This window comes from Mobula birostris, chromosome 3 (genome assembly GCF_030028105.1).
Source record: "Mobula birostris isolate sMobBir1 chromosome 3, sMobBir1.hap1, whole genome shotgun sequence".
Classification (NCBI taxonomy): Eukaryota; Metazoa; Chordata; class Chondrichthyes; order Myliobatiformes; family Myliobatidae; genus Mobula; species Mobula birostris.
Genome location: NC_092372.1, coordinates 170,094,634 through 170,116,027, shown reverse-complemented (window position 1 = coordinate 170,116,027; position 21,394 = coordinate 170,094,634). Strand labels below are relative to the sequence as shown.

The 21,394-nt window shown below is 38.9% G+C and overlaps 1 protein-coding gene across 1 annotated transcript in view; it reads right to left on the bottom strand.

Moving 5' to 3' along the window:
- Window positions 1-21,186, bottom strand: part of kcnh8 (potassium voltage-gated channel, subfamily H (eag-related), member 8) — a 450,065-nt gene extending 428,879 nt beyond the window's left edge. Inside the window, exon 1 of the mRNA XM_072254419.1 lies at window positions 21,111-21,186. Coding sequence (XP_072110520.1) covers window positions 21,111-21,186 — 76 coding nt within the window. The remainder of the gene's footprint in view (window positions 1-21,110) is intronic.
- Between the last annotated feature and the right edge of the window lie 208 nt (window positions 21,187-21,394).

Genomic DNA, 21,394 nt, shown 5'->3' with positions numbered 1-21,394 from the left:
CCATCACGATCAGGGACATTCCCTTTTCTCATTGCACCATCAAGGAGGACGATGGTGCCTGTGAACTCACACTCAGTATTTCAGAAACACCTTCCTCCCTTCTGCACTAGATTTCTGAAAGGCTCACAAACCCATAAACACTACCTCATTTTTCCTTTTTGTATTGCATGATTTGCTTTTTTGTAATTTATAGCAATTTTTATGTCTTCATTCTGTACTTTCATGTCACCTACATCAGTGACAATAAGTCTGATTCTGAATAGGAATAAACAAATCTTTTTCAGGTTGGATGGCTGTAACAAATGAAGTACTACAGAGATCAGTGTTGGCTCCTCAATTGTTTTCAATCAACATCAACTATTTAGATGAAAGGAATCAAATACAATATTTCTAAGTTTGCAAATGATACATAGTGAGATGAGAGTATTGGTTGTGAGGAGAATGTAACAGCTTCAGGGGAATATAGCCTAATGTAACAGTTGGAATAAGTTCGGAAAAATGTCAGATCATCCACTTTGCTGGACAAAAATGGAAAGCAAAATATTTTTTTAAATTGGTCAGAAACTGAAAATCTTTGGCGTTCAGAGGACCCCTGGTATTCTTATAGATAAATTGCTGAAAGCCAAATGCAGCTACAGCAAATAATTAGGAATGTTGTCCTTTATTGCAAGTACATTTAAGTATAGGAGTAGAGACAACTTACTCCAATTATATAGGTCCCTGTAGATCCTGTACCTAGAATACATTGTACTGGTCTGGTATCTCAAACTCAAAAAGGATGTACTTGTGACATAATGCATGCAGTGAAACTTCATCACATGGATCCCTAGGATGGGAACTTTGTCTTTGGAAGAGAGATTAAACAGATTAAAACTGTACTTGTGTCAGCTGAGATGAATAAGGGGTGATCTCTTAAAATTCTTATCGGATTTGCCAAGGAAGATGCAGAGCTGACAATCCCCCTGAGGTTACAGTCTCATAATAAGGGATCTGCCATTCAAAACAAAGTTTAGAAGAAGTTTCTTCACCCCAAAGTGAATCTCTGGAATTTTCCATCCAGGAGCTCTGTGGTGACTCATTCGGTAAGTGTCAACACAGAGACTGAAAGATTTTTAGGTATTAAGGGAATCAAGGGATATGGAATTAGACAAGGAGAGTGACCTGCAGTAAAAGATCAGCAGGGAAGTCCGACTCCTGCTTCTCTTTCTTATGCTCTTCAGCATCCAGCTGTCCAGCTGTATATTGTACAAATCTTATTTTCAGGGTACTAAACACACAGTTTCCATTTGTATAGTGTCATTAAGCAATAAACTAAAGGATCAAGAATCTTTAATTTATTAAGAAAGTTCACACTATACTCCAATATTAAAACTCTTCAGCTGATTTCTACGGTCATGAAACATCTCAGAATTCATCAATTACGAATAATTTGTAATATTCTAATTTTAAAATATCCATATTTTATTAATTAAATATATCAATTCTCTTTGATTAAACAACGTAGTGCCTTTTGCAACAAACACTTCAAAGTAAATGCTGTGAAAAGGAATAAGGCATACTACAATTTAATTGCATTTCTATTATTTCAAAACAATGTTAATTGATACTTAATGGGAAAATATCAAGCAATTAGGTTAGAGGAAACATACTTGCTTACAATATTACTAATAGCAATTTCAGGAGGAACTTTTATTTAGTAAAGCGATTAGATACATGTGGATAATAGAGCAAAAATATATCATATATTTCATTAAAGAAATAGAAGTCTCTCGTCAATGGTTGGTGTTAAGGGTTGTGAAAGTGCACCATATAAACACTGTAATAATTGGGCTAATTAGACAGTAAGTTTTGTTCTATCTGAAACTTTTGATCTTTTGTCATTAAAATTGTAAGCCTTTGTGTATGATTGTGCATGTTGGTCAGGAAATAATGTACAGCAGTACTCATAGATCTTCGTACTACAACTCTGTAAGGGATGTGGACATAAACTGACACAGAAACAATGACAAGAGAATGAACAGAAATCCATTGAGAAAGAGGAAATGAAAATGAAATTAAGACCAAGTATGTAAGATTGTTTCGATGCTCTGACTGATCAGAAAACGATCAACTTCCGCTTTAAATATAGGCGTAGACTTAGCCTCCACCACAGTCTGTGGCAGAGCATTCCACAGATTTACTACTCTTTGGATAAAAAAGATTCCTCCTTACCTTTGTTCTGAAGGGTCGCCCCTCAATAGGCTGTGTCCTCTAGTTCTGGATACCTCCCCTGCCCCCCCCCCCCCACCACCACCATAGGAAGCATCCTTTACACATCCACTCTATCTAGTCCTTTCATCATTCGGTAGGTTTCAGTGAGATCCCCCTGCGTTCTTTTAAACTCCAGTGAATACAAGCCCAAAGCTGCCAAAAGCTCCTCATATGTTAATTGCCTCATTCCTGGAATCATCCTCGTGAACATCCTCTGGAACCTCTCCAATGACAACACATAGTTGTCTATACCAACATAGTTGTATGGTTAACCGAATTTTTCACGAAGATTATCACTCAACCCCATGTGCCCTCACTCCCCGAAACTTCCTTTACCACACAGACCAACTAAAATTTGTGACCAAGTCTGCTACTCTTCTCTGCAACCAGTTAAATTAAAATATCTTCTGGCTCTGGTAAACTGGGAAGTGGCCAAAACACTGATGCAGATTTTGTGGCATTAGTGATGGAGAATATGCTAGTGTGCACTATGATTCCACTCTGGAACTGCCATGACTTGGGGATTTCTGTGAATGCACGCTCAAATGTGAAAATCCAGAAGTCTCTATCAGTAAATTGACATGATGCTGCTGGCTATACTCTAACAGTGAAAGTGACATGAGTTCAAGGAAGAAATGTGAAATTGTACTTACTGCACAGTATTTATGCAGTAATTCTTCCAAAAATTCTGCACCAGGTCTGAGGGGATTCAAGTCCTTTGCACAGGAGATGATTTAAATGGAAGAGAACACTTGATAAAGATTCAGTCAGCAGATTCTACAGAACTTGTTAACTTCGAAAAGCTTCTTTAAATAATTCCAAGATTTTGTTCTAAATTACTTTAATAGCTTCTTAATTTAAACTTTTTACTAGCGTTTAGAAGTTTCTCAGTGATGCTAAATGTTTTTGACAGTTTGAACTCCATGCAGCATCGGCCAAGTCTGGAGATCAAAACTCATGTTCAAAGTAAATTTATTATCAAAGTACATACTGTATATATCACTATATATAACCCTGAGGTTCATTTTCTTGTGGGCATACTCAATAAATCTAAGAACCATAATAGGATCAGTGAAAGACTGCACCAACTGGGTGGACAACCAGTGTGCAAAATACAACAACCCATGCAAAAGCAAAACTAAATAATAATAATAAATATTGAGAACAGGAGACGAAGAATCCTTGAAAGTGAGTCCATAGGTTGTGGGAGCATTTCAGTGAAGATGAGTAAAACCTCCCTTCTGTTTCAAGAGCTTGATAGTTGAGGGGCAAAAGCTGTTCCTGAACCTGGTGGTGAAAGTCCTGAGGCATCTGTACCTTCTTCCTAACGGCAGCAGTGAGAAGACAGCATGACCTGGGTGATGAGGGCCTGTGCTGATGGATGCTGCTTTCCTGCAACATTGCTTTGTGTAGATGTGATGGGGAGGGCTTTACCTGTGATGGACTGAGCCATATCCACTACTTCTTGTAGGATTTTCCACACAATGTCATTGGTGTGTCCATACCAGAATGTCATTAGCAAATTTGGATATGGCATTAGAGCTGTACTTAGCCACACAGTCATAACTGTAAAGCCAGTAAAGCAGGGGGCCAAGCACACAGCCTTCTCATGCATCTGTACTGAAGAAGATTGTGGAGATTTTTAATCCAAACGGACTGGGTCTCCAAGTGAGGAAACTGAAGATCCAATTGCACAAGGAGGTATTGAGGCCAAGGTCTTGAAGCTTATTGATTAGTCCAGATGTATAAAAGATACTTATTAATTCCTTGTTAACTTCTTTCTTGGTCATCTTATGACTTTATTTGCATATAAACACATCAGAATGAAGTCAATGTTCAGTACATACTGCAGAAATACAGGGAATAGGAACATGTCTGACTCTGTGTAGCTTGTTAATAGAGGTTAGAAATAAGCCATGTTTCTCACCTCTAACAGCAGACTCCACCATTAACTTTATTTCTCTCTCTAGAAAGGACATGATAAATATTGGCACTAATATAGTTTTCAATGCAGATACGCATCGGTTCCAAGGTTGTCAAGTTGAGAAGTGGTAGTGGGGACAAGCTCCCGCTACCTAAAAGTGCTCCTCATAGCATGCACCTCAAATAGCCTCTGACAACCAAGTCCAACTCCTGGCCTTCTCATGCAGCTTAGCCTCTAAGCCCGGTAGAACTGTTTCTACTGACAGGAGAAGGGGCGAAGGCGGGTCCTGCCACCTTAATACCAGTGCTTCGGGTAGATGGAGCTCGTCAGCCTGGGAAAGCAGTCCATCTAAGAGAGGACTGATCTAAGATCTCCGCTGCCTTGCGGCCATACCCACTCATCGGAAAGACTTTGGGAGTAAACCTTGAGGACAAATCCAGAGCTGGAGTTCCTAAGGCAGTCTGACATTGCCTTCAACCTTTTTCTGGCAACTCCTGTGATGACACTGGTGCCAAGCTGTATCGGCCCTTGCCCTTCCCTTGGACAACATCAGTGTCATGGAGAGGGGAGACTTGCTGCATGGGCAACTGCCGGTCTTCCATACAACCTTGCCCAGGCCTGCACCCTGGAAAACCTTTCCAGGTGCAGATCCATGGTCTCGTGAGATTAACAGATGCCACCACCCTGCAGCATCAGTGCTGTGCTTTGGTTGTGGAGTAAGATGGTGTTCACCTGCACTTCCTAGAAATGAACAGTGAGTTGCATACTCTAATTGGATCACCATGTCCTAGTTGACCACTGTAGAGCCTGAAAGTCAAATTGAAGCCAAGTCAGCAGTTTGCCCTATAACATACTTCTAAATATGTTAAAAATCTGTGCTGAATTCCACATATAGTAGAGTTCAGAGCTGCCATCTGTGAAATGGACCAGAATGGAATCTATCCGGTAGTTGCTATATGCAATGCTAAATGCCAGCTTTTTAATTACTTGTTAATGGTCACCCTACAGGGTGGCTGATATAACCTGCAATGGCACCATGTAGGTGCTTAATAACAGGTAATTAAAAGCCTCAGTTTAAGAGTCTGTAGAGTTTATAGTTATCAGTCTTGTCAATTTTACAGATAGTGACTCTCACTTCAGATAACATAACTCAAGTACACACATAAGCACCAGATCAGGAAATTCTCTTTGGCCAATACAAGCTCCTACAAACGATTGAGAATATTATTGAAACCAAATAAAAACAAGGATACATGTCACAAGATGAACTTTATATTTCACCAGTTGATCCAAAATTAATCAGACCCATTGTGTATGTGTTATATTGTTTTATTCTGTTGCTTCTCACTTTCACATGGATGTTATTATGATCACATCAAAATGTTCTGAGTGGGAGCTTCATAGAATTGTTGTGCAGTGAAGATAATTTATCTGTTTCTATTTGACTAAGGTATTTCAACACCTGACATTTTACTGAAATGAAGTGGAGGCAAGGGGACAAAGTAAAAGGAACTGCATCACCAGATGAATTTTGTGTGTTCTGTTCAAAATTTCACTTTAATTGAAACCAGGTGATTAAGGACCAAGGCAATATGTGAATTTAATTAGATTAGTCATTATCAAATTGACTAGTGGGATAAACTTCAGGGGTGGAAAGAACAGTGTTCTTGCCTACAACAGGCAGCTAATGTAAAATCATTTTGCAGTGCTGTTCCAAGACAAATTTCTATTGCTTCAAGTGTGGTCTAGTCATTCCTTGAAAAACCCATCATCAAGTGCTTTAGATATATATTTAAATATTCCATTTCTATATTCTTGCATCATTCTAGCTTTTAATTAATTGCTATAATTCATATTCCAGGCAATGAAAATTAAGTATTGCCCATCATTCCCAGTGTTAATGCAATGTTCCATGTAAGGAGATGTGGTCCATTACTCTTATTCAAAAAAAAAGCAAAGCAGAATAATGAGTGCTGAGTTTATGATACTTTTCACCTCCTAATCACATAACCCATCTTCATATTTTAGTATCATTGCATGAATATTTGACAAGTATATATTTGATTATAGCATCCAGACTACGAATGTGGATTAAAAACACAAGGAATTCCAAGCACTAACTCCTGAGGGATTTCATTCAGATGTATTCAGTCACATGTGTGCATTCTCATTCTAGTTTTGACTCGCTTTCATCCCTTACTGGGTTCTACACTGGAGTTTTTTTTTAGCTTTTGGTTTAAAAAATGCAATATGCCATGGTGCTGTGTCAGAAAACATTTTGATCGTCTATAAAAATTGTTTCATTATTTACTCATATCTGTAGTCATCAAAAGATCAGTAAAATATTATCTAGTCAGATTTCTTTGTAATCTAAATCTATACAAGCTATTTCCAGTTATCCAGTAAAATAAGTTTTTATTTGTATAATTATTCTTTTATAGAATGCTGACATGACAAAATAAATATTTATTGTCCTTCCCAATTCCTCTACTGAGGAAGGAATTGGCACTTTAATTTTGACTTTGTATTAGGTTCTGTAAATTTACAGTGCCTTCATTGGTGCCATAGTACTTCACTAGTAATTGGGTAGGTCAGAATTGTACTATATTAGTAATGAGGACAGTTCTCCTGTTCTTTACACAAAGACTCAAGAGCTTGTCTCATGATTCACAAATCTTCCTTGTTTACCCTTCAACATCCTGCGATATATGTAACTAAGGGGATTCAGATTATTTTCATTTTTTAAACGATTTCACAATTGCTGTTTTTAGGTTATTAGATGAGCTACAAATTTAAAGTAATTTTTTGACATGTGATAATCACTGTGAAACCAGCATTCTGGTTGCTATTTGAAGGTGATGAGCCACACTGCAGGCTTTGTGATTAAGGTGACTTCACTGTTCTGTTGCGTAGGGAGGTTAAAATTTTTGAACCAGCAATGATGAAGAAATAATGATATAATTTTCCATCATAGTTTTGTGTTTCTTTGAGAAGAACATGGAAGTAGTAGCATTTTCCTGTTCCTAATACTCCTGTCATCCCGGGAGAAGGAAATCGTATATTTAAATTCAATGCCAAAGAACTCATGGCAATTTTCCATAATTTACTTCATCATTAGAGTACATCAATTGTGGATAGATGGATATTTATGTTACTGGATGAAGTCACAAAAAGGCCAGGTATATTGCTGCGTCTGCGATGATGTTGCTGAAACACCCATCTAAACAAGCAGCTGTTATGCAGAGATTCCTTGAAGACAATGAAAGCGTATGGTGGCAATATTAAGCCGATAGGATGACAGAGCTACAATTAGCAGGTTAATATTTATGCATTTCTTAAGAACACAAGAGTATTCCGGTTAATTGGGACACATCGGGACCAGTAGATTCTGGCCCAATTAGTGAAAGTTTCATGGAAATAGTTCAAAAGTTAAAAAAAAGACATACTATGGAACACATTATGTATTTAAATGAAATACAGAACAAATTAGAATGCTGCCAATACTACTACAATACTATAAAACTGTGTTAGATCCTAATGTTGTCGACGGAGGAACTTATCTAGTGTACGCTGCTGTGTTCTTTTGATTGACTGTAATGAACAAAATCAGTACAGACATTTAGTGCAGATAATGGACTTCCTTCATACAATGCTTTTGGCGATTACATATTTCAAATCTTTCTTTTCATTGTAACATTTAAAATGATTGTCAATACCTTCAAATTCTTCATAGTTCCTAACTTGTTGGAGAAGTTGGAGAAGTGAAATAGTTTCATTTTCACTCCCAGTTGTTTCTGGCATTTCCAAACCTGAATACTTAAAATCACAGTGAGCAAAACAGTTACGCATTGTCTTGCTACTTATTTCTCACCAAGTATCTATGACAAAAATCATTACATTTTAAATACACATGCAACTGACGCTATTTAGAAACTGTTTGCTCTAAGCAGTATCTAATGGTCACACAAGTGCACATGGCTAATGCCAGTTAGGAACTATTTGGCAACAATCTACTGCTCCAATTAAGCAGCATAATGTCCTGAATAAACAACTGGAATCCTGACTATTTTCATGATTAGTTTTTTGTTCTTTAAGAGTTGTCCCAAATAAGTAGCTGCCTCACTTAACCGACGGCCCAGTTAAAGAGAATCCATCGTACTTACAAATTATGCATAGATGTCTATGATGTAGTTAACTTGACACGCACAGCTAATTGTGCAGAACAGTGAAATATTGTTAATAGCCATAGCTATTTAAACTGAGTGAATGAACCGATCCGTAGTAGTGGGAACATCTGCTGTTGTAGCAACTAGTTCTAATTATAGTTTATTGTTTTCACTATTTAGCATATACAGGTCCTCCCCAGGTTATGAATGCCCAACATGGACAACTTGTACATACAAATAAGCATTTGGGAGGACAGTAGGATGAATTTACCAGTAGCTGCAGTGTATCAAGCAGCCTCTGCTGGGTGGGAATGGTGTAATTCTGTGTGCCTTTTCTCCCCCTCCCCATTTTCCCCGGGGCCTCAACAGTTTGGGGTGGGGTTGAGGTGAGGGGAGACTGGAGTGCTGAGCAGACTCCCATACATTCTCATCCTCATGACTCCTGCTCACTCACTGAGTCAGTGAGACCAGCTGGTGACCACTCTACCCATGCCTGCTGGTTCCCTCATCGCAGGGATTGCAAGCTTGTAATTCTATCTTGCACATTCACCAGGCAGTCATATGAAAAAAAACACACAAATATAAAAACTCAGGTGAATAGGAACAGGAATATGTCACTTGGCATTCAATATGATTATGGCTGATTTATGCTAGCCTCAATACCCCTTCTGTGCCAGCTCCCTGTAAGTATTTGAAAGCATGAGAAATTAAGGATTATACATCTAAGGATCTAGCTGAGATCACCTTCAGGGCAGGGAATTCCAGAGCTTTACTACCATCTGAGCAAAGTTCCATTTACCCCAGATTCAAATGACTGGTCCTTATTTTGTGGCCATGCTCCTTTGTTTGTGGCTCTTGTTCTAGTGGAAATCTATCATCTACCTTATCAAGCCCCCTTAGGATCTTATATATTTCAATAAGATCACCCTTATTCTTCTAAACATGTGAAACCTAACAGATTGGTTCTCTCTTGATAGGAGAACCAAGTTGTTCAGGAATGGTTATCGAGACTCAATGAATCAAAGTGATCTGGAAGAGTAAGTTACCCGGTATATATTGGGCCACAATATTACAAATTGCAATTGTAGGTCTGTTGCTGCTCATAGCTACAGCACCTCATTGATAACTGGTTTTGAACTGGTAAATGAGGACTTAGTATTTGCTACTTAGCCAGTGGTCATATCATGTGACACAACGGAGGATATTCCCTCTGGTGCAGTATGTGCTGCCCACTCATAATGGGAAGATGGACAGGTTGATCGTTCAGTCAAGCTCAGCAAAGCTATTCATGTGCAGGTTCTCTGATGCTATGTTCCTGTTGGCTATGGTCTTCAGAAATCTGTTTAGTCAAATCTGGCACCAGCAAACATAATTTAGTGATGAAAATTAAAAATTGTTCATCCAAAGGAAATTTTATTCCTGCAATATCCTTAAAGTTTCGACAAAGTGATGTTCAGCATGGTAGAGAAGTGAATCTAGGTGTCAGTCTAAGTCCTTCTCCACATTTGATCAGAAGGCAATAGATTTTAATAGGAATGGATTCAATTTTAAGGATTCAGCAGTTTTTTTTAAGTGAGATGCCCAGTAATGATAACCCAAGAATGTAAAAAAAAAATTGACCGTTGGTAATAATTCCCTGAGCATAATCTGCTAGGCTATTCATCGACTTATCTGAGGAACCATGATACCTTTGGTATCAGTCCCAGATACGATTGACTGCATTAGGCGTGCCTTCATTGAATTCTGAATTGATACCTAGGCTGCATCAAGCAGAGCACATCTTTGTTATTCTTTGCTGGGTTTGATACAGTCATTGGAGTCATACAGTATTTAGGACAAACTAGGTAAGTGCAATAGCTTTCCTTTCTTAACAGACAATGGAAATGGTTCTTAAACTATTGATTCAAGGTTTCACTTATTTTACTTAGTTTCTTTTGAATTTTTTTTCTTATATACACACATGCAGTAGCCACCTTATTAGGTGCCTCCTGTATCTAACAGAGTTTATTTTCGTGATCCTTTGATGCTGTAGCCCATCCACTTCAAGGTTCAATTCGTTGTGCATTCAGAGATGCTCTTCTACACACCCCTGTTGTAACATGTAGTTTTTCTTTTGAGTTACTCTCACCTTTTTGTCAGCTTGAACCAGTCTGGTCATTCTCCTCTGACCTTTCTTATTAATAAGGAGTTTTTGTCCATAGAATTTCTGCTCACCAGATGTCTTTTTTTTTGTTTTTCGAAATATTCTCCGTAAACTCTACCACCAAGGATCATTCTACGGTCAAAGTCAGTTAGATCTCATTTCTTCCCCATTCTGAAGTTTGGTCTGAACAATAAGTGAACCACCTGACCATGTCTGAATACTTTTATGTATTCAGTTGCTGCTACATGATTTGACGATAAGATATTTGCATTAATGAGCACCTAATAAAGTGGCACCTGAATAATAACATTTCAAGATACAAAGCATTGTTTTTTTCACTTCCTAAACCCATCCAAGTAAATATGGAGTTAAAGCCAAATTTAGTAACAGTAACCATGAACAACTGGATTGTTAAAAATCAAGCAACCCACCAAATAGCTGACTATTTAAGCCACCTTGATTCCTAAAATTAAGAATGGACAGTAAATACCAAGGAATAAATAAATTAAAAATGTCTAATCTCAACCTTCATCATTTTGAGAATAATATGACAGAATGTTAGTGGAAGTGTTAGTTAATTATAGCAATAATCTTCCATTAATTAGTTTACTATAAGCATTATATAAGATGAGGGAACTTATAGAGACAAAGCCTTTAAGAGTCTGTTATCCAAATATGCCTGTTCTGCCTAAGCAGGCCATAGTTAACAGATTCTATGTCTTAAACTGTTGGGAGACTAACCCAAACATTTTAATCAGAATTTTATATTCTATTTGAATGAATTCATGCTACATGGGTATTCGTTCACTTTTTTAATTAAGTCTAATGAAAAGACTAAATAAACATACTAAAGTAACTTCTTTTCCAGATTAGCTTTGACTTTACCGTAGACCTAACCCTACAGCCTACTCTTCAAAGATTAGGTCATGTCCTATAGACCCACTCTCCTAGGCAAGAATAAACACTGTATCATGGTGACCGATGCACTAATCACAACAGCACTGAATTTTACAACCTTTCATTATATTAGTAAGGCTCTTCAGATACAACTTCTGATAGTTCATTGAGTTTGCTTCCTCTTCTTTCTAATGTTTTTATAGTTTTTCCCCCTTATATCCTATTGATAACACTGAATAGTTAACCTTTAATTGGATTGTATCATTGGATGAACATTTAACCTGCCTATTCAGTTTACTTTATTACTCAATGTTTCCCATTCCAAAACCATCACTCAAATTTCACCAGAACTTCTTCACATCCGCTGTAACTCGGATGTGAATAGATTTCTGTTCAATATAAAAATATAAGAAATAAAAGCAGAATTAGGAAATTCAGCCTCCCTGTGTTTGCACCACCATTCATTAAGACCATTTGATTACTGATTGTTTAGCACAGTGGGACTTTTCTGTGCTTACCTCATATTACTCAATCCTCAATTTCTAAATATCCGTCAGTCTCGTATTTTAAATATAATCAGTGACAGCGCGTCCACAGACATCTTAGGTAAAGTATTCCAAAAAGATTCTTCTCCTTTGGAGTGAAGAAATTTCTTCTCATTCCTTCCTGAATGGTTGTTCCTTTAATTTGAGATTGAAACCTGTTTTTAGTTGCTCCAGCTGGAGGAAATATCCATTTGGCATCTGTCTTGTCAAACTCCATAAAACTGTAAACATTTCAAAGAGATTACCCTATATTTTTCTGACCTCTAGAGACTACATATCTAGTTTGCTTGATCTCTCCTTTTATGACAAATCTGCCAACCTAGGAATCAATGTGGTGAGCATTCAGTAAATTCTTCCACAGGTAAAGAGAATAGGCTCATAAACAATATTCTACATGAAGTTTCTCCATGGCCCCCTATAAATAGTACAAAAGGTGCAACTTCCTGTATCTAATTCCTCCTGCAAATAGGGTCAACATACTCTTTCCGATCCCAATTGCCTGCATAACTGAAGGCGGGGCGAAGTCAAGATGGCGCTAGACGGCAACTGCTTTGCTTGCATTTCCAGAAACAGCTCTATTTCTATCTTCCATATTTCTTTTTTTCCCCTTTTCAAGGTTCTTTTGAAGACCCTGACCTGACGGTACACTCTGACTTTAGTTCTTTGCAGGAATGCGACCCGCTCTCAGGGCCTCATGACCAGCCACTTTTTGATATCCCAAGGATGCAGCCTGGGAGATAAGCGCACCTTCAGGGTTCCAGATTTTCGTAGCTCTGGGGACGTGTTGATTCAAGGCCAGTGCCCCTGACTGAAGCGTCGTGGGAGAACATGGAACATCGGGAGCAGCGGGTTAGCTGCCGAGGATTGTGTGTCCGGAGAGCAGCGCCTTTTTGGTGCTGACCTGCTGGACACAGAGCTCAGAAAAAGTGATGCAATAGAGTCTTAACATCGTAAATCAGTGAGTTGTTTGTTATGTCTCCCCTCTCGCTATCAAATGGGGACACCTCTTTTTCTCTTATTAGGGAGAGGGAGAGAGGGAGATCCTGTGGTATGTCGATTTACCGGGAGAATGAGTAGTTTTTGGGGTACCGCAAGTCAGTGTCTTTATTGATGCTTTGCTGCTGGGTGGAGGGTGCTGATGCTTTTTTGCTGGTGCAGGATGGGAGAGGGTCATTGGTTTGCTGCTGCTTGTGCATGGGAAGGAGGAGCGGGGGGGGGGGCTTTGGCACTCTATCGGTTTAACAGCCATTCATTCTTTGGGGCGTTCCTCTGTTTTCATGGATGTTTGCGAAGAAGAATAATTTCAGGATGTATGTTGTGTACATTTCTCTGACATTAAATGTACCTATTGAAAATTATTGACATTTTCTGCTCTACCCTTGGGAGGAACTCAGTCTGTCAGCAAACATCTGTGGAGGGAAATAGACAGTCAATATTTTGGGTCAAAACCCTTCCTTAGGACTGTAATAAAAAGAGGGCAGAAAACAATATGAATGGTTGGGGAGGGGAAGGAGCAAAAACTGCTGGATAAAAGGTGAATCCAAGTGAGAGGAGGAAAGATGGACAGATGGGGGAGGGGTGGCAATGACATGTGAAGCCGGGATAGACAGAGGGCTGAAGAAGAAGATAGTGAATCATCTATATAAAGGATAAGGGAATAAAGTAGATACCATTATCTACTCCACTAGTTAAAACTTCAAAAAGTTCCAATAAATTTATCAATCTATGTTGCTTCTACCCTAACATTTACATCTTTTTTACACACATGCACAGTTATATCTTTCTGCGCCGTGATTTCCCAACCATTGATATCTAATTAACTGGTCCAAAGCTCTCATTTTATTTCTCTTCCAGGGTTACATATGCGCACAAATTTATTGAAGACCAATGCAACCACTGTTTCCATGGACAGTTCCTTTAAAAAACTTGGAAGCAGGTCATTTGGTCTTGTGGACTGTTTGCCTCTCAGTCCCACTACTTTTGAACGCATCTTAAAATTATAGCTCTGGATGCTTCAAGAAATTGATCATAGATTTTAAAAAAAATTTATGAGACATCCTTCAGTACTTCATGTCAACACCATCCAAACACAACCAACTAGATAACTAGATATATTACTGTATGATTATATAACATACTCCGAAACATTTCCAACCAAGCTATTCAAGTACAATGGAAAGTTGCTCAAGTATATCCTGTTCACACAAATTTTCCAAATTCAATCCAATAAATTGTGAACAAGACTTGACTAATCAGTCTACTCTAAATCATCAGCAAAGTCATGGAAGCTTAACGTCAACATTGCTGTTCATATGTACATAGAAACTAGAACCATAGAACTAGAACTGTACAACACTGGACAGGCCATTTATCCCATCATGTTGTGTTGATCTTCATGACAACTTATTCTAAGTGCCCTCCTCCTGTGTATCATCCATATCCCTCCATTCCTTTCATATTCATGTGTCTATCTACAAGCCCCTTAAGTTCCACCAAACTGCCTGCTTCCACTACTACCCCAGTAATCCATTCCAAACACCTATCATTCTCTGTGTTAAAAGTTGCCCCTCCTGTCATTACCAAACTTTTCCATTCTATCCTTAAAAGCATGTCCTCTGGTGCTTGACCTTCCCTATGGAAAAGATCTTGGCTGTCCACCTTATCTATGGCTCTCATGATTTTAAAAACCTATCAGTTCTCCCCTCAATTTCTAATGCTCTAGGGGGAAGGGTGCGCTAGCTAGCATGCACAAAAATTTTGTTGACTCATGCCATGCAGTGCTGCCCCTTGATTCAAAAGGATAAACAACAATTATCTCAAAGGTTCATCTTGTATCAAAGTATGTATGCAGAATACAACTCTGATTTGTCTTCTTCAGATAGCCATAAAATACAGAACATCATAGAAGCAGTGAATGACTTTTTTTTTTACAACCTGAGAGCACAGAGATGTTTTCACAGCGAATGTTACAGGCTGGCTTGGCAACAACTAAATGGTTGTGAAAATGCATGTCATTGGATGATACATTTTGAAATCCTCAAAGACCTAGTGTACACATCAGTTTTTGGATAGTAAATGGTTTGGCCAGTTGGCACTGGCTTTGTTCTGCTCTTATTTTTTCTTCCATCCTTTGGAAGTGAAGTCTGGATATTCAGTTATAATAAGAGCCATAATTATTGTTACTAATTTATTAGTCAATGATCATCTCTGCTCAAAATTACCATGGCTTGCAAGAGAAATTTTAAGGTTATCACCAATTTGGGCACATGCTCTCAAAATGGTTCACCATCCCCACTCTAGGGAAAACAACCCAAGTCCGACCAACCTTTTCTTATCACTCAAATCCTCTAATCTAGGCAGTATCCTGGTAAGTGCCTTCTGTGTTCTCTGCACATCTTTCCTATAAATGGGTGACCAGAAATGTGCACGATACTCCAAGTGCAGCCTGACTAAACTTTTATATATCTGTGGCGTGACTTCCCTACCCTTCTATTCAAAACCCCTTACAATGAAGGCAATCACACTATACATCTCTTTACCACCTTATCCACTACCGTAGTCACTGGCCGTGAACTATGGACTTGGATCCCAAGATCCCTCTGTACCTCAGCATTTTTAGGGGGTCTTCCATTGATCATATAATTTATCCTTTCTTTTGACCTCCCAGATTGCAAAACCTCACATCTGGCCAGATAAAACTCCATTGGTCACTTCACTGCCCGTATCTGCAACTGACCTATATGCTACTGTATTCTCTGATAGACCTTTACAATCTTGGTTCATCCGCAAACTAGCTGCTGCATCTATCTGCATTTTCATCTAAATCACTGATATATATCACAAACAAAGGTTCCAGCAAGGATTGTTGCTGAACACCGGTCATTGGCCTCCAGCCAGAATAACAGCCTTCCAATCTAATCTCTGTCATCTATGCACAAGCCAGTTCTGTATTCACACTTTATCTACTGAGTCAACATATCATGAGGAACCTTTCATATACCTCACTAAAGTCCATCTAGGTAGTGTTCACCTCATCAAGCTCCTTTGTCACCTCCTCAAAAACTCAATCAAGTTTGTAAGGTATGACTTGCTCTGCACAATACCATGCTGACTGTTCCTAAGCAGGCCATGCCTGTCCAAATTCATATGAATCCAATCTTCAGTATTCTCTCCAAAAGCTTCCCCACTTCTGATGTAAGGCTCACTGGCCTATAATTATCCTTTCTCTACTGAACAAAGGCATACATTTGCCACTCTTCAGTCCTCTGGGACCTTCCCTGTTGTGAGCGAGCGAGGACACAAAGATCTTTGTCAAAGTCTCAGCAATCTCCTCAATTGTTTCTTTTAAATGCTTTTGAATATATACCATCAAACATCCAGCTTAATGTTTTACAGAAGACTCAGCACCATCTCCGCCTTAATGCCCAGCATATTAGCATTTCCCATTCTGCCTTCACTATCCTCCAAATCCTTTTCCTCAGTAAATAGCAACAGAAAGTACTCCTTTAGTACCTCAGCCATTTTCTCTGACTTCAGGCACAAATTCCCTCTTTTATCCATGAGTGGACCTAACTTCACCTTAGTAACTCTCTTTTTCTTAATAAAAGTACACAATGCATTGGGATTCTCTTTGGTCTTGCTCACCAAGGACATTTGATGGCTCTTTTGCCTTCCTAATTCCCTGCTTGAGCACTTTCTTGCTATTTTCTTTACATTCCAAAAGAACCCAGTCTGATCTTAGCTTTCTAAATATTATTAACGCTTCTTTTCCTTCATGACTAAATTTAGGACCTCTCAGGTCATCTAAGGTTTCCTTACTTTATCATTCTTCTCCTCATTCCTTCCCGGTACATGCCGATCTGGAACTCTCATCAGCTGGTCTTTAAACAACTGCCACAAATCAGGCATGGATCTGTCCAACAGCAACTGCTCCCAGTCAATGCCCCTTAGCTCCTGTCTTATCCTGTAATACTGGATAGCAAATTTTTTCGAAAGTGTTGCTTCCTCAGAAAATTTTGTGTATGATAGACCGCTTGAAGCTGAACAAAACATAATGTCAGACTACTTTTATCACGTAGGAATTTGGAGAAACAAGAAATGAACTTTTTTTGAATATAATGAATTTAATTACATAATGGTGCTGATGCTTTGCAATAGTTCAACCAAGCTAAAAATGTCCTGTTGATGTTTCATTTGTACTCGGTCTCTGAGGCTTCACATTTAAGTGTCCTACAATAATCAGCCAGCACTGATGGATTCCAGTTGCCCTGATACCGTTTCTTCATGACTGCAATGTTCTGATGAAAGCTTTCAACATGCTCGTCACTGACAGTGCCAAGATTTGCAGGGAATAAGTCTAAATGGGAATGCAGAAAATGAATCTTTAGAGACATCAACACACATAGAAGTTGCTGGTGAACGCAGTAGGCCAGGCAGCATCTCTAGGAAGAGGTACAGTCGACATTTCGGGCCCAGACCCTACGTCAGGACTAACTGAAAGAAGAGCTAGTAAGAGATGTCTTTAGAGACATGTTGCTCTTCATGGTTTTATATGCTTGAAGCATGTTGTTGACCAGCTGCACATAGATTGGTGCTCTGCAGTTGCCAAGAAAATTTTCAACATCCTTGAATGCTTTCCATGTGATTTTCTCCAATCCCATTAGAAGTTCTTTGAGATGCCTGTCCTTGATTACCTGTTTGATTTGTGGACCAACAAAAATGCCTCCCTTAATCTTGGTATCAGTTATTCTATCTTGAATTATGAATTGAAATAACAATTTTTTAAAAAATGGTGCATGATAGGGAAGTTTCATGGTGACTTTCATGGTCAGCAGCCCTAAATCCATTAGATACACCCAAAAGTACTTATGAAGCAAAGTCTTTGTTGACCAACAATGAGTTGTGGTCAGTGTTTCCAATATATTCATCCTCTGTTAGTTCTTTCACCTGACATGCCTCTTTCCCAAAACCAGTTACAGTATGTTTCCTCCTCTAGTTGGTCTCTCCACATATTGTTTCAAGATGCACTGAAGAAATCACACCCCAGTTAAGCCTCTGATATTAGGGAAATATCAATCAATGCAGAGGAAGTTAAAGTTCCCCACTATGATACTAGTAAAGTTTGGATATTGTCAGAACCAGTCAGTTTCAGACATCATCAAGCCTTGCTACAAGCTCAGATGAAAAACTCCAGAGGTGCGTAAACATTGACTGCCTTGACATTAATGCGGTATTTGATTTAGGGTGGCATCAAGATACTCAGGTAAAGCTGGAGTCAATGGACATCCGGGGCAATCACTGGCTGGATTCTCACTTCATACAATGATAATAACTGCGAATGTAGGTAGTCAATCATTCTATTTATAACTCGTCACTGCAGGAGTTTCTTAGCCATTTTCCTAGATCCAACCAACTTTAGTTGTTTCACCAATAACCTTCCTTCCAACAAAACATTGGAAGCAGGGATGTTTGTAGATAATTGCAAATATTCAATCCCCTATGCAGCTGCTCAGGACATAAATTTGCATTTAGGTATATATTAATGTTGGGCAAGTGAAACCTTTCAATATTGCAACTATATGCCATTGGTACTCAATTGCATCATCATTGCCAAGTCACTTATCCTGAGATCAACAGCCTGATTACAAATGACCAAAACATAAACCTATCCAGCCACTTAGCACAAACAAGTCTTGGTATTCTGCAGTAGGTGATTCACCTCAGAGCCTTTCCATTATCTACATGGCATATCAGACGAATGACTGTATACTGTTTTAGATTAATGTATTTCTAACAATCTCAGGAAGGTTCACTCCATGCAGGACAAAATAGTCTGTGGTGTTGCTTCTACCACCATAAAAGTACTGTATATTCCCTTACCGGGGCTGCATTGTACTGCATTAAAAAGTATATTTTTGCATTCCAAGACTGCTCCCAATCTATTGACATCTACCATTACAAGAGCCAAGGGCAGCAGGCAAACAGAAGCACTACATCTGCAGGTGGACTTTTGAATTGCACACCACCCTGACCTTGTGCTATATCGCCAATCGTCTTCATCCAGCCTCAATCCTCAGACTTCCTTCCACATTGTGAGAGGAAAGATTGTAGAGGTTCAAGAGGGTGGCTGGCCATCACTTTCCGAAGGAAAGTTAGGAGAGGAACATAAGTGCTGGCCTTGCCAGCAGTGCCTAGATTCTGAATTAATTACTAAGAAAGCTGTCAATATTTTGGATAGTAATTACACAGAAGTCCTGACTCTGAAATAATGTTAATGCTTGTGGTCTTCGGGTTTCACACATAACAATATTTTGCAGCTCTATCTGATATTCTAAGTATTCTTATATATAATGTCACCCTTTTTAAGAGGTGCTGCTTGTACTGTGTTCCAAGTTACATAATGGTATACTAATTGGTATACTAGTGGAGTGTTAAAACCACACATTAGCTGGTACTAATCTGTTGTGAAGAGAAAGTAATGGTTAGATTCAGCAGTCCAAGAGTGCAAAATTGACTTGCTATGAATAGGTTCATCCTGAGACAAGTTAGAATTTTCTCAATGAGAAATATTTTTATATTGGAGACTGATTCCTTCCTCCAAGCTTTAAAATGCCAGCTTGAAATTATATATTTATTTTGTAACTGCTTCCGCTAATATTGCCATCATATACAAGGTAATTCCCCAACAGGACTATGTGTATGTTATTACTATATTTATGCCAACTTTCCTAAGTGTCCACTTCAGAAGTGTAGTTTGCGACAGAATGGCTCTCTAAACAAACGAAAGACTTCTGTTTCATTTCGTTTCTGGAAAGGGTTTATGTGAGATGGCTTTTAAGAAAAAGCTCGTTTAAGAAAAAAAAAACACCTCTGTTAGGTCGATGTACCCGCCAACGCACAAAATGAACTGTCGTGAATACACAGAATGCAATATCGCGAATGTAAAATAAATCTGAATGGTAATTGATTTTCCGCATTAAGTTTTGAACACCCACTACTATGGGGTTAACCTTAAAGATCCATAGGGACAATTTTGTGAATATCCACAGTAAGTGGAAAACTATCAACGATGGCAAATGGAACATCATACAATAAAGCACATAACATATTTTTAATTATTAAAACGCATGAGCAAGCTATGGAACACCAAGTTTGTGAGAGATGATTACAGTTTGGCGAACTAATTTCTGGATTATAATTTAGCCCACTTTGCATCTGTCCTTGGTGCTGACACGACTTTTCTGTTGCAGTTGATGGGGCGAAAACTCACCGTCCAAGTAACACAACTGAACTTTCCCCGGACTTTTCCAGCTGTTATATTCATTAAAACAATGACAGCATCATAAATTTAACCACCCCTGTATTCAAAGTTTATTTTAAAATACTCGAAATACGCGATTCAAGGCCAAAACTACAATAGTTGTGCAGAACAAAAAAAAAATCGCAGTTTGAAACAAAGTACTTCACAACACTCGTGAAAACATTTAAAATGGTTCGCAGTCACGACGTATCACTAATCGCTTTTAAACGCATTGGTCAATGAAAGCTGAGCCATCAGTATACGAATCCAAAAGAGTTTATAAAGTCCAAAAGAACAAAACGCGCCTTCAGGTCGACAAAATAACACAATCTTAACCGCAGTTTCGCTGTTTCCTGTGCTCCATTTCGGCTTATTTGTAAGAACTTGAGTTCTGTCCTGTCTGATCAGTCTCTACAGTACCACCCGAATGAAAGCTTGAGGTGATACATGAGCTGAGTTGGTGCTTCCGTCTACAAGACCAGGTTTCACGATTGAGGACATCGAATTATCCAAATTCTTTACAAAAAGTATGCGTAGTTTAAGGTTCAATTTAATAAACTTGACGTACACACAGCAAGATGCCACCTCCAGCTCCCCGATAGACCCTATAATTAAGAGATTTTTGTCTTAACGGCGCCCTTTTTCATTTCCTTTAAAGAAAAACTGGGTTAACCTAGAATAAGAGATAGCCCATCACATCAATTCTGATGAAGGAGGACCAAAAGAGAATGACCGAGATACTGAAACCCATTTCCAAATGCAGATTACTTCATTCTGATCGGCCAGGTAGCAGTAAATCGCTAACCGTCTCTCGCCAGTGCCTGCCCTAACTCCAATTCCATTCTCACACCGTTAAAACTCTTCATATTGATGAAGAAAAACTTACGTGTCCCATCAAACCGTGTTGCTATGGTATCCAAGAAGGTGTTTTGTGGCGCTAATAATCCTTTCATAACAGGCATTTTCCTGAAGCTGTGTGAAATTCCCCATCAAAGTTGTGCGGCAGTATTGAATGCACGGAGCGAGTCAGAGATGGACGGCGGGAAAGCCCAACTCCGACTTGCAGAAAGAGTCTTCCATTCGCAGTGAGAGAGGGAGCGGGAGAGCTGGGGTTGAGAAGGAGACGTGGGGGGGGGGGGGGGGGGGAGCAGCGCCTTTCAGTCACGTTGA